Source organism: Eptatretus burgeri, chromosome 6 (assembly GCF_056783735.1).
Source record: "Eptatretus burgeri isolate ZD-2024b chromosome 6, Ebu_testis_v1, whole genome shotgun sequence".
NCBI lineage: Eukaryota > Metazoa > Chordata > Myxini > Myxiniformes > Myxinidae > Eptatretus > Eptatretus burgeri.
Window position 1 is genome coordinate 23,062,271 of NC_140966.1, and position 13,536 is coordinate 23,075,806.

A 13,536-nucleotide genomic window follows, 5' to 3' on the forward strand; every position below is an offset into this window, starting at 1 on the left:
AGACTGCGACAACTACCGAGGGGTGACGCTGCTCTCAGTGCCGGGCAAGGTCTTTGCTAAAATAATTCTTGATAGGGTTCACCACCATCTGCTTGAACACCAGCGTCCAGAGCAGTCAGGCTTTACACCAAAGAGGTCAACGATTGACCGTATCCTTGCTCTTCGTGTCCTCACCGAACGCAGACGAGAGTTTCGGCAGGGGCTGCTTGCAGCCTATGTTGATCTCTGTAAAGCGTTCGATTCAGTGAATCGGGATGTGCTCTGGAGGATTCTTCGTCTTCGTGGGGTGCCACCAAAACTGATCAATCCGATGTCTGAACTCTACTCTGGTACTGAGATTTCTGTGAGATGTGGTGGTACCACCTCTGACTTATTTCCAGTTGTTACTGGAGTTCGTCAGGGGTGTGTACTGGCCCCCACACTTTTCACCACTTGTATGGACTGGATTCTGGAGAGGATTTCGGAGAGATCAAGCTGCGGTGCATCGTTTGGGAATGTCAAGATCTCTATCTTGATTTCACAGATGCTGCAATCATCTTTGCGGAGACTCTAGATATCCTTTTGGGGGCCGTCGAGGTTCTGAATGAGGAGTCGGAGCTACTGGGATTACGCGTTTCCTGGGTCAAAACTAAGATCCAGGCTTTCAATGACATTTTTGATGCTGCTATCTTGTCTCTACCTGTTTGTGGTGAGGATGTTGAGGTCACAGAGAGATTCACTTCCCTTGGCAGTGATATTCATGTCTCTGCTGGCTGAGAGCCAGAGGTCAACAGACATGTGGGTTGGGCCTGGGGAGTCATGCATTCACTGGATCATGGGGTGTGACACTGCTGGTACCTGTGTGGGAGAACGAAAGTTCGAGTCTTCAGGTCCTTGATGCTTCCAGTCTTGCTCTGTGGATGTGAGACATGGACTTTGACCAGGGATCGAAGATGGAGATTTAATTCCTTTGGTACCAGGTCTCTTCAGAGAATTGTTGGCTATCGTTGGTCGGACTTTGTGTCCAACGTGCGGTTGCTGAGAGAGACTCAAATGAGAGTTGTTACCTGCATAGTCCATGAGCATCAGCTGCGGCTGCATGGACATGTGGCTCATTTTCCTGATGCTGATCCTGCTCACCAGATTCTCTCAGCGAGGGAGCCTCGTGAGTAGAGGAGGCCAATGGGCCGACCACGTGCCTCATGGTTGCAGCAGGTTGATCAGCATCTCAAGGAGATGGGGATGGACCAGGCATCTGCCTGGGGGATGGCCAGATGGAGGCCCCTGGAGTACCGGCGGAAAGTGGACGCAGCGACGCATCGCTCCTGTGCATGCTCCCATATCTGACCTGACCTGCCACCACCTGTTGCACTGCAGAACAACAACATTGTTCAAGTCGATCTATATACCTTATTCAGTAACTGTGAATATTGTAGAGTGCAGGCTTTAGCACTTCAAAGAAAGCAGTTGATAAAAGGCTCCCTTGGCACGCAATTGGCAATTACCGAACCGCCATAGTCAACATACACTTCCCGGGGACACCGAGATTGTCAAATATGTCTGAATTGGACAAATGAACACTTTTCTAGGAGTCGAAACTGCTTGTAAGTTTGATTCTGGAGCTTAAATTTTGTAATTCTGCATAGTTTAAGAGATTCTTGCGGTGATCGCATGTGCGGAAATGAAATATCACAACGAACGCTGACGTCTCCTGGCGTTTTTAAGTATTGCAATGTACCCAGCAATTCCTAGCTATGATGAACAGGAATTTGATAATATGAGTGAAAAAAGTGGAAAAAAAACAAAACTTTATCGTTAAGAAATCGTTGCGGCCTGCTCCAAGTCAAGGCAAGGTTGAGCAGGCCAAAAAACATGGCGGCTTCAGGCCCCATTGAGGTTACCTCGGATACGCCTTGAGACCCCAGAGAGCAAGGTGGCCGAGGATCGCCTGATGAAGGATACAATTAAATAAGTCCGTTAATTATCTTCAAAAGGGGTGTTTTAATTAACCAAAACACCCAATTTTCACTCTTGCGCTTCCTTGGAGTTTTCTTATTTTGCATGCAAAGTTTCAGGCTGCGAGGTTTTATAGTTCTCGAGTTATGGAGGAGACACACTCACACACCCTCCAAGGAGGGTTGCTGCAGATTGTAATGATCATGATGAGGCCTGCTTTATTTTGCTGCAGTGCGAAAGATTCCTCTCGCTAATAATACACAACCTCAAGTGGCGTCTCCGGGTAGACTGACCAATCGTCACTTGGGTTTAGTTTTCCCAACTTCTCACCCTCCCCCCCCCCCACCCTCCTTTCCCTTTTCCCCAAATGACAAATCCAAGTTGAATTTGTTTGCAATGTTCACCAAGATTCAATGATGTGACCATTGTTCTCTCGGTTATACGGTCTTTGTGTGTGAAATTATCGGCATTTGCTGATTCTTTGCTTTTGAACTTTGATGGTACCTTCTGGTTGTGGTACTTTTGACTGGAGAATGCTATTTGAAGCTGTTTGTTTGGTTTTTTTTTTTTGGTTTTTTTTTTGTATAACCCTTCTGTATATTAATTAATTTATTTGTGCAGGAACTTAATCTACCAGTAATGGAACCAAAAGCAAGCAAGACGATGAATGATGTTATCCGTGAGGTGAGGCTGAAAGTTTCATTTTGCGTCTTATGTTCGTTCAGTGAGCATCGCAATGCATAAGGGACTGGATTGCCACACCATGCATTTGATTACACCGGCAGGCATCGAGTTAACTTGGGTTCACCATGCTGTCAATATTCTGTTTGTTCTGTCATCTGATACAGTATCCCTTGTATATTGGCTGCTCTAAGGTGCTGCTATCATTTGATTTCTCAATCGTATTGATCATTTGCAGCAGGTGTGCCACACTTTTATGCTATCTGCGAGTGAGCTCAATGTTTTTGTGTTGAAATTTGTAAATGTATTGAGATGACTTGTCTGGCAGGACTGCTGTGTGTGTTTCAGCTCATCTTTGAGCTGCCTAGTCTTTGCTTGAAACGAAACAGTTTCCATTTTAATTTTCATTCCTTTTATCCTCGTTCTTTTTTTTTTTTAAATGTTTGTTTTTGTTTTTCTAGACGTCTCACGAAATGGCTGCTCGCTGTGCTGCAACTGTAATTTCTCATCCTTTTCATGGCAAGTCCTTTTACAAAACCTTCTCGATACTGACGTTTATTGGGTTGTGTTTTTTTTCCACTTGGGTAAGTTTAAATTGCCTTTTTAGCTCGCCTGTTCGAAGAACAGAGAGCTATAGCGATACTCCCGGTGTGAGAGTGAGTGTCGGCGTCGGTGTCAGCGTGAAAATGTTAAAGTTTTTGGTGCAAGTTATTTCCTTTCTAATGATTTTATCTACCACACTTTTTTACTGATTACAATATACAAATACATATATTGCTTTAAAATTATTTGGATCAGACTTAACTGCAATGCTTTATAAAAAATATTTTTAGACGAGTCTTTTAAAAACGATAAATGTATAAACAGGCGAGCATTGGGTGGCTTTGACACCAACTCTGGTTATTATTTTTTGGCAGTGATCACAGTTCGTTGCATGGTGCAGTTCATTGGAAAGGAATTCAAGTACAGGTAATTGTGTACCTTTTGCACCAGTGCGTTGTTCCTTGTGAGGTGTATTTTCGACACGACAGACTTCTTCATATCGTTTGGTAGAACTTAAATTCACATCTGTATTTTGGGAGCTTTTAGCAGCCTAACCTTGCATGTTGTCATGTGTATGTGCAGCTCACAACAACCCCTACATGCAGGGGCTCAGCTCTCCCCCCCCTCCCCATTCCCCATTTCTTCCTGGCACCCCTGCTTGAACAGCCTGATGATAACAAATGAGATTGCTGGGTTGAAACGTCCCATTACTTAACGTTAAGGATCAGCCACCCAATGAAAATAAATGTAAAGTGGTGTCTGGTGGAAGATGCGATCAGGTGAACTGCAAGGATTATTACATTAGGGAGACCCAACAATTCCTGAAAGTCCAGATGATCCCCAGAGAGTATTGCAGACTCAGTGGTGGATTCTCATCTACAGACCACTGGAAATACTTTTAGCATCAAAGTCGTAGTTGTATTGGAGAGACAGACAGACGCAATGATTAAGCACAGAATAAAATAATGTATTTGGGAAAGAGTGGAAGTGCTGATGCTCAACAAGAATGGAGGCCTCCACTTAACTTTATCCAATGCATGGGACTAGGCACTTGGGGATGTTGCTCATCATCTATCTCATGTGCAGCTAGGGTCACGAGTCACTCAACAGCCGCATCACATCACATTCTCTGCCAATGATCATGTGACACTTCCGCACAGCATATGAGAGGAGTGGTCAGTCCAGCTGAGGTCATTGCCGGCTGAAGCCGATTGAGTAATCGGCACGACGTCGCACATCGAGTGAGTTTATTTCCAGTATTTGGTTCTCAGGTCCGGTGATATATTGATATTATTTTCCATATCGATATACCTGTATTGGCATTCTGAATATATCGGTTCACCGCAAAAAATCGGTGTGAAAAAAATAAATACGGTTTACCACCACCAAAGCGAAGAAAGGTGTTTGCAATCTTTAAATACCGTACATGGTTGAAAAAGCTTTGATACACTCGGTGTCTTGGCTAAACATGGAACAGGAAGAGTGAAACGTATGACGTCAATATGTACCGGGAAGTAAGTACAGTAGGTTTTAACTTTTAACCCTCAGCATCCGAGCTCATCGGCTCCGTACAATAAATCACGTTTTTCTTTGCCCTCATGGCTTGTTTTAAAGCAATTGCCAATTGGTTAGTTATATGAATCAGGTGTACATTAGACAGCCTGTGCAGGGGGAGGGGGGAGCATTGAGTGGGTTTGGGGGGGGGAGCTTGGAGAGGGTGGGATGAGGGGATGCAGAAAGGGGGGGACATGAAGTGGAGGGATGCTGAAGAGAGGGGCATGTCGGAGGGTTGGGGTTGGAAGGATGTGGGCTTGTAGGAGATGTAGGGGAGGGAACTGACACTGAGGGGTTTGACACAAAAATAATTTAAAGCGGAACTTACTGTTGTCTGCAGACCACCTCTGCAAACTGGACTTCTCAACATGCCCATATTTAATATTCAAAGATAAAGACCATGGGATGGGCAGAAGGAGTTGTTGGTGAAGGCACAGAGAAAGGGAGTGCTGCAGGAGCCGGAGGGTGGATGACAGACCACACGTTTCGATGAGACAGCTTTGCAAAATGTGTTTTGTGAAGAAGTAGTAGTGGAAGAATTGATTGTGGTGAAGAACATGTGGTGTGCTGGCTGATACCAGAGAAATAAGAAAATTTATGCATTTTAATATCTTAAAAAGCTTTCGAAGGAAGAAGAAAGAAATGTTTCATTCATTGAAGGTGATGAGAAAATGATAGAGGAAAAGGAGAGATCTGCAGGATAAGGCACTGAGAAAAAGTTTTTTTTTTTTTATTATTTTTTTATTTTAAGTGAGGGGGAATGGCATTGAAAACAGGACAAACTAAAACGGGCACTCATAGAGCGCATACCTTCGCTGCCACTACTTTTTTTTGTTCTTGGTATGAGTGTGGGGAACTGGTTTCATATGAATGGTCTTATGACACAAACCACATATCTATAATGTCATGAAACCCCCCCCCCCGACTTTCGGGGGCTACGGACTAAACAACAATCAACTCACGTCGTTTTGGCGAGTCTTCACTCGCAAGCTCGGTGAATACAACATTTCAACAAGAGAAGGTAATCTCGTTTTCAAGGTCGTGACCCCCCTGACCTTTGACCCCTAACCGGTAACAAGAGTATGGGCGTCATTGTGTCATATTGCATATCACAAGATGAGGCGTTGAATTCTGAACATTTTGGCGTTAGTTGCATGCAAACTGAATAAAAATTGACCGTGTTATCGTAAAAAGACGATTTTGACCTTTTCGTGACCTTGACCTTTGACCCGAACGATCCCAAAATCTAATCGAATGCTTCCTGGCTAATAACCAATCCTCCCACCAAATTTCATGCAATTCGGTTTAATACTTTTTGAGTTATACGAATCACAAGATTACAAATAAGTAAATAAATAAATAAATAAATAAATACACGCCGACCAAAACATAACCATTCGCAGAATGCGAAGGTAAACATTTGGGAGGAAATAAAAAAGGGAGAGAAACAACGACAAAACATCCTCAATTTAAAGGTCCACAGAATCAGAAATTATTATTTTTATTTTTGATGTGATTGTATTGATTTGTAAGTAATGAACAAGGAACTGAACGTGGTTTTTAATTCTAATATTGTTTTGAAGTTTTAAAGTTTAAATAGCCGGTCTGGCGGGTACCACCCCAAAAAATTTCAGAAAACCTCCATCCATGGTCATTGTGTCCTGTGTGACATCGTCACCAGCACGATTGTCTCAGCATGCAAAGAATAATAATTGCACAACTCATTTCAGACTCGTCAGAAAGTGAATTTGACAAATAATTTTCCCATCAAGAATCCTCAGATTACGACGATAGTCAAAATCATGATGTAGAAAGTGCTGTCAGTCCGTACATGTATAAACCCCAAGTGTAAATTGTGGATGACATCCTTCGTGACATACCTGGCGTTCACAACAATCGGAACGACGTCAAAGAAAGACTCAGCAATAAGCCACTGGTGAGTGGTAATTCATTGAGCTAGAACATGGTAAATGTGTAATTTAGTGGTATGTTGATGTAATACTTCTCTGTAGTTATGGTAGTAATGAGACATTCGCTCATTTAAAATTAAAAGGGTATACAATTCTCGATATTAGCGGCGCCACTTATGACCATACTGGTTGGGACTGTCCTCACAATGTACATTGAGTGAATGAGTGAGTGAGTGAGTGAGTGCGTGATGTAAAACAGGATAATTAACACCAATTGAACATAACTGTACAATCACCGGGAAAACAGGACACCACTTGCCTTCAGTTTCTGGTGCTTGTCGGCAGCTCTTCTGTCCTTTTACTTCTTTTCCATTAGATAAGAATGATCTCTAATCTTCATGAGGATCGCGTCTGCTTTCAATCGCTTAAATTGTTTTTAGTTGATGACGCGATTGTGGTGTTTCTATGTGTAAAGCATATGCAAGTCACACGTAGAACACAAGTTCGGAACTAAAAGTGTTCTGAAGAAGATTTAGGAGTCACGTGATGTTTGACATAATCCCATCGCCATTTGGGGGGGGCCTAAGGCAATCAAGAGAACAAAGACACCAAAAAACACCAAAATATTTGTTTCAAGTTTGTTTTTTATTAAACAAAGAAAATGATTATTAAGTGCTTGGTGAAGCCATATTTATTCATTAAACCAAACATGAATTTATGATTCTGCGGAAACTTTGAGCTCTGGCTATCCGAGAAGGCCCGAGGATGCACGGAAATATGAATTCAACAAATATCGACAACAATTACTATTTATCACGGAAAGATTTTGACGAAAATATAACAGAAAAACATGACCGATCCGGTTCAGAAAACTTAAATTTGATTCAGGTGGAAAGGAGACCTGTGGATTGGACCTACACGTGGAGAAACCCCGAACCGAAAGTCAAAAGTGCAGCCTTCCATTTTTTAAGAGTTGTGGAATGTAATCCCACTTGTACTATGTAAAATAGGTTTCGCTTTGCACGACGTTTTTTTTTTTTTTCACAGAATGCAACCACCGTGTAAAGTGAGTGTGGACAGCACACAGACAGTGTGGGGGTGGGGGATCGGAGAGATAAGGGAAATTGTTCGCTATTAGGGTTAGGGTACACCAGAACATGACATCCACTAACTTTTATAAATTACCTCATTAATCAAATATATTGTTACGGTTGTGGGGGTATATGGAGGAATTTAATAGGGAATATAGCATTGTGTAGAGTTACTTGGTCTGTGGACGTGTGGGAGGCATCTCATTGTCACTAAGTAGGGAACCTGTGAGCTTAAGTGTCACGTGTCACCAAACCAGGGGGTGGTGTCATGTTAATTAGCTAGGGTTTAAGAATAAGTTCCCCAGTATGTAATCGCCCCTCTGATTTTTCCCGATGTTTTTATATTTCAAGATCGGCAATAAAGGTGGGGAACACGTCCCTAAAACAACTACAAGCGGGCAGAAAGCTCCGCCTTCAAAAGGTGACAACAGGTGAAGTCACACACGAGGCTGATAAATGATGGGCGTGACGTCAGAAGCTAGCCGAGCAGGCAGAAGCCACGCCTTCCTGGGTTTCATGCAAGCAGGCCACACCCCGGAGGGGGAGGATATATAGGCATGATCCAGAGGAAGGTTGGGTTGCGCATTTTGAGGGCGTGTAGGAGGCATCATCAGAAGACCAAATAGGACAGAGGAGAGTGGAGTTCAGGGTTGGTTTGCACATTTTTGGAGAGCCGTGATCAGACCGGAGGCACAAGGCGCATTTTTGGAGAGCTGTGATCAGAGCGGAGGTATGTTGCGGATTTGGAGAGGTGAGAGTGGAGGGTGAGCGCATACCGAGGAGGATGTCACGGTCCTTGCATTCGTGTTGAGGCGATTTGGCTTGTGGTGAAGCAAGATTCTGGCCGTTGACTCTTGGTTGGGTCGGTGAGGATGATCGGCACATGAAGTCGTTTTTCTGGGACCCTGAGCCTTGGTGTTGAGTGCCGCTTGCAGATTCCTGGCATGCATTTGTCCCACTACGAAGCATGGACGCGACATTTTGTTGCACTCCTCTGCACGTCTGAATAGAAGCGCCTCAATTACATAGTCCACAAAGACCAGCTCTGGGCCAAGCTAAGTACAAGAATACTCAAAAGGAGGGGTTTTATTTTTATTTTGTTTTCCCTTTGTATTTGTGTCTGTGTGAAAAGGCGCCTCGACTTTAGGATTTATTTCATTGTTATTATTATCGTTACCCTTTTGAATTATTGTCCGTTGCAAATATTTGATTATTTCAATTAAATGTGTTCCTTTTAAGAAGCTGTATCCGTGTATTTGTAGTGGGGTTCGAGTATAAACTCCCCTTGTGCTCTCCTGGTGCAGTGCCCCTGTGCTGTGCTCCTCCGCACCTTCGCCATTGCGCCTCCTTCCCGCGCGTGAATTAATCTCCAAGTCTCGGCTGTAGGCCTTCCAGGGAGAAGCTTTGCCATCTGTCCAGGTAGGGGTTAGACCCCCCTGGGCCAGACAATGTATATGTATGTACGAGGTCCGTCTAAAAAGTAATGGGACTGACCACAGAAATTTTATTCCAAAAAATATATTGAAGTCATAGCTTGTCCCCTTCAAAATAGTTTTCCCTCCAGTCTCACACACTTGTCCATCCTCTTCTTCCACGCTTCGATGCACCCCCGGAAGGCTTCTTCTGGAATCCTCTGGAGCTCCGTCATCATGGCTGTTTTGATGGCCTCCACATCAGGAAATTTGGTCCCCTTGATCACCCCCTTGAGCTTGGGGAATAGGAAAAAATCACAAGGGGCCAAGTCTGGCGAATACAGGGGCTGCTCCAGAGTTGGCACGTTCCTCTCCGCCAGAAACTGTTGGATGATGTTCAGGGCATTGTAAGCAGGGGCGTTGTTATGGTGGAGCACCCAGGCGTTGTTCTCCCCCAGATCCCTCCTCTTGTCCCGGACTGATCTCCTGAGGCATTGGAGGATCTCCTTGTACACGTATTGATTCACTGTTTTACCCTGTGGTAGAAACTCGAAGTGGACGATGCCCTTGATGTCAAAAAAGTGATGAGCATCACCTTGACCTTCGACTTCGACATTCTTGCTTTCTTTGGTCTTGGTGATGCCGGACTTTTCCACTGACGACTCTGCCGTTTAGTCTCGGGATCGTATTCGAATATCCACGATTCATCGCCAGTAATGACTCTCCCGAGCAGGTCTGGATTGTCCTCCAGGCGCTCGATAATGTTACTGTGACTCTTTGCTGTTTCTGGTCCTCGGACAACAGCTTGGGGACCATCTTTGCGCACTTCGAGATTTTCAGTGATGATGTTCAAGACGGTGTCCTTGTTGATGGAAAGTTCCTTAGCAATCATCCGCACCGTGAGTCAACGATCTTCACGCACCATCTGCTTCACACGCTCGATGTTGTCCGCCATTCTGCTTGTTTAAGGTTTTCCAGACCGTGGATCATCTTCAACCTCCTCCCGTCCCTCTTTGAACCTCTTGTGCCATTCAAATGCACGTGAACGTGACATCGTTTCTTCCCCGTAGACTTGCTGCAGCATTGCGAAGGGTTCGGAAGGTGTTTTGCCAAGCTTGGCAAGAAACTTCAGATTGGCTCTCTGCTCACGACTCGTAACGCGACGACTCGGACGAAGCAACGTGTAAAGCACGACCTGTAAAAAAATCACACAATGAGTGCAGTCAACCATCACCAATCATATATATTGCTGGAATGTTGTGAAAGGTCAGGTCAGGTCAGGTATGGGAGCATGCGCCAGAGCAGTGCGTTGCTGCGTCCATTTTCCGCCGGTACTCCAGGGGCTTCCGTCTGGCCATTTCCCAGGCAGATGCCTGGCCCATCCCAATCTCATTGAGATGCCGATCAACCTTCTGCAACCACGAGGCACATGGTCAGCCCGTTGGCCTCCTCCACTCATGCGACTCCCTCGCTGAGAGAATCTGATGAGCAGGACTGTGAAAGTTGTGAAAGACTGTGACGCAACCCGTTCATTCAAGTTGTGTAAGTGAAGCACACAGCAAGCTCACTCCCGTTACTTTTTAGACGGACCTTGTATGTATGTATGTATATATGTATATGGCTTGTAGCATGGTATTGTGTACACTGTGGTCCTAAATGAAGAGAAAGCTTAGAAATTGAACCCAGTTTTAATAAGATAATCAATCTAAATGTTATATAATGCCCAAGTGTCTGTGTTTTCAGAAAATGTATACTTTGCTATGGGTCCTATGGATATAGTTGCTTACAAAGCATTTTTTTTTTTATCCAAACACAGGCTATTTTTTCCATTTTTATAGCTCATTTTTTAGAAATGGGTTACATGTATGATTGTATATGTTGTCCAAAATGGTTGATAATGCATTTTTTTGTTTGATATATATATATCATTATACATAAGAATAGAACAATTCCTCGAAACAGTACATTTCTTATGACCTTCTGCATATCTTGGCACCTTCAAATGTGTAAAATCTCAGATTTTGCAAAATTTCCCCGTCATAGTGAAGCTTACAAAATCTTTTTCCAGAAATTTGAAATGCATCTGATAGAACATCTTAAATAGCAGTTTACTTCTGCATAAAGTGATGATTTAAAATGGCAAGTTTCAACATGGATCATTACTACATACCAGTTTTTAGGTTCACTTCCATGATTGGGTCAAAAATGTTAGGAAGTACGTAACAAATTGCATTTACCAATCTGCTACAAAATTACTGGTAGGTATAAGCTTGATTTTATAACCATAGAATAAGTTTACCAAGATGGCCCTATGATATAAAAATCAATACCAAAGGCCAGTTTGTGTTCAGTATACAGAACATCAAAGGTCGTTAGGAAGTACGTAACGTTTTAAAGAAATCTGCACTTTTAATCCTAAGATGTTAGTTTGGTTCATCACAGCATGTATTTCTATGGTTAAGATTATGTACATATATATTTATGACCTGAATGAACACTGATGAATTTGATAATTTCGTGACCTTGACCTCTTTCATATGACTTTCATTTTTTGGTCCCCCGTGTCCTAAATGTGTACATAATACCTTGCTACAAGCGATATATGTATGTATGTATATATATATATATATATATATATATATATATGTAATTAACTGCATCCATTAACCAGCAATATTGTTTATCTGGAACGCTCTCGGTCCCAACCATTCCAGATAGGAGGTTCGACTGAGTAATTCTTCTCGAAACAATAGAAAATATCTAAAAGTACATGGCAGGAGTACAAAAACAACAACAACCACAACCACAATGACCGAAACACCGATGACGACTTGTTATTTTCGTTCTTTATTTTTTTCCCCATGTGTTTCACGTCATCTTACATCCTCATTGAGACTCACAGATTGACATAATATGTTTAGGAAGTGCAACATGCTCTCTTGAATAAACCTGTCCACGAAGGCATTCCGAGTGTATACAGAAAAGGTGAACATCTCAACCAGGCACAAATCTGTCATTGAGGCTTGGGGTGGAGGCTATGTTTCCGTCGTCCCAGTGCCAAATTACAAACCCACCCCGGTGTGTTGCCTTCGAGTGCATTGTCTGTCAGATGGGAATGTGCATTTACGTATTTTAACATTCCATACTTTTTGTGCATTACTTTTTCCACAGTTGTGGTTTATCTTTTTATCTATGCGAGTGTAATAACCTGATGAAAAACTGCTTCTCCACCAGTGGCTTGTTTGGATCCTTCGGAACAATTTACCGTGAAGAAGGGTTGAAGGGCTTCTTTGTGTGAGTACTTTGTCCATTTTATGCACAACTGGAACTTAAGCTCTGCTGTTATTAATGCAGAATTAATTTTACTTAAACTAATATGCTTGTGTAATGTGGAGGAATTACTTTCTCGAGAGCATTTTGCTGCCTTTCCTCAAGCCTTTCATAAATTATAAAATCATTCAACATTCACTTGTTGCACAAAAAGCTTTGAGTCTTTATCGTACGCTCCAACCCCCTCCTCTCCCTCCCTTTCTCATAACCTCCTCCCCTTTTTCCAACCCCCTCCTCTCCCTCCCTCCCTTCTCTCCTCTATCCCAGTTCCCCGGTGTCACCGCTCACTTGTAAAGGTTGTGCGATTGCCTGGTAACCTCGTATCTACAACCGATGCCTTTTCTGATGCCAAAAATGAGCTTTTTATTCGACCTGCAGTGAAATTGGGATGCGTGTATGTGCGGCAACACTGCTAAGGCACTACTGTCATATTGGCACGAAGCTTTAGGTTTGACTTTGCAGGAAGAAGAATTGTGTTTGGCATACATTCAGATTTGATGCTGAAAATGAAAAACACACCATATTGAGATGAAACATTGTGCACAAGTAAATTTAAAATTCACTTTTTAAGTCTTTGAAAATTTGTTTGTGATTTGGGGTGGAGCGGGGAGAGCCGACTTGCCAATGCTCCCGAAGAGAGAGGGTGTTTTTCGTGCATGTAAATGAGGATTGATAATTGTCGTGCATTTCTGATTCATTCATCCCATAATTTATTTTAAAACTTAATTTGGACAAATCGTACTATAATTCCTGTAGTGTCTTTCTGTGTGTTTGTTTGACTTCTGTGCACACCTGAACCACTAGACAGAATGTGTTGAAAAGTGGTGGTTGTGTTCTGGGTGTGCATCAGAAGGTTTTGGGTAGTAAAAAAATACTCTTAGTCTTGGGGTTCAGGTTTGGGCATTGACCCCAATTTTCTCCATGTAAATATGTATGGCGTAGCGCCGATCCCAGTCAGAGGGGGTGTTATAAGTCAAACTAATTAACACCAACTCTTGGGGAATTAACCCATCCGTAACTCTGGGCAAAGTTACGGATGGGTCCTTCACCAGCATGAATAAATTTAATAAATATATTCGG

General features: G+C 43.0%; 1 protein-coding gene across 2 annotated transcripts in view; it reads left to right on the top strand.

Moving 5' to 3' along the window:
• The window catches only part of MTCH2 (mitochondrial carrier 2), a 54,765-nt gene that overhangs the window by 20,576 nt on the left and 20,653 nt on the right, over positions 1-13,536 (top strand). For both annotated transcript variants that reach the window (XM_085884299.1, XM_085884300.1), the window contains exons 5-8: positions 2,557-2,619; positions 3,078-3,135; positions 3,534-3,585; positions 12,361-12,420. In XM_085884299.1, coding sequence (XP_085740425.1) covers positions 2,557-2,619; positions 3,078-3,135; positions 3,534-3,585; positions 12,361-12,420 — 233 coding nt within the window. The remainder of the gene's footprint in view (positions 1-2,556; positions 2,620-3,077; positions 3,136-3,533; positions 3,586-12,360; positions 12,421-13,536) is intronic.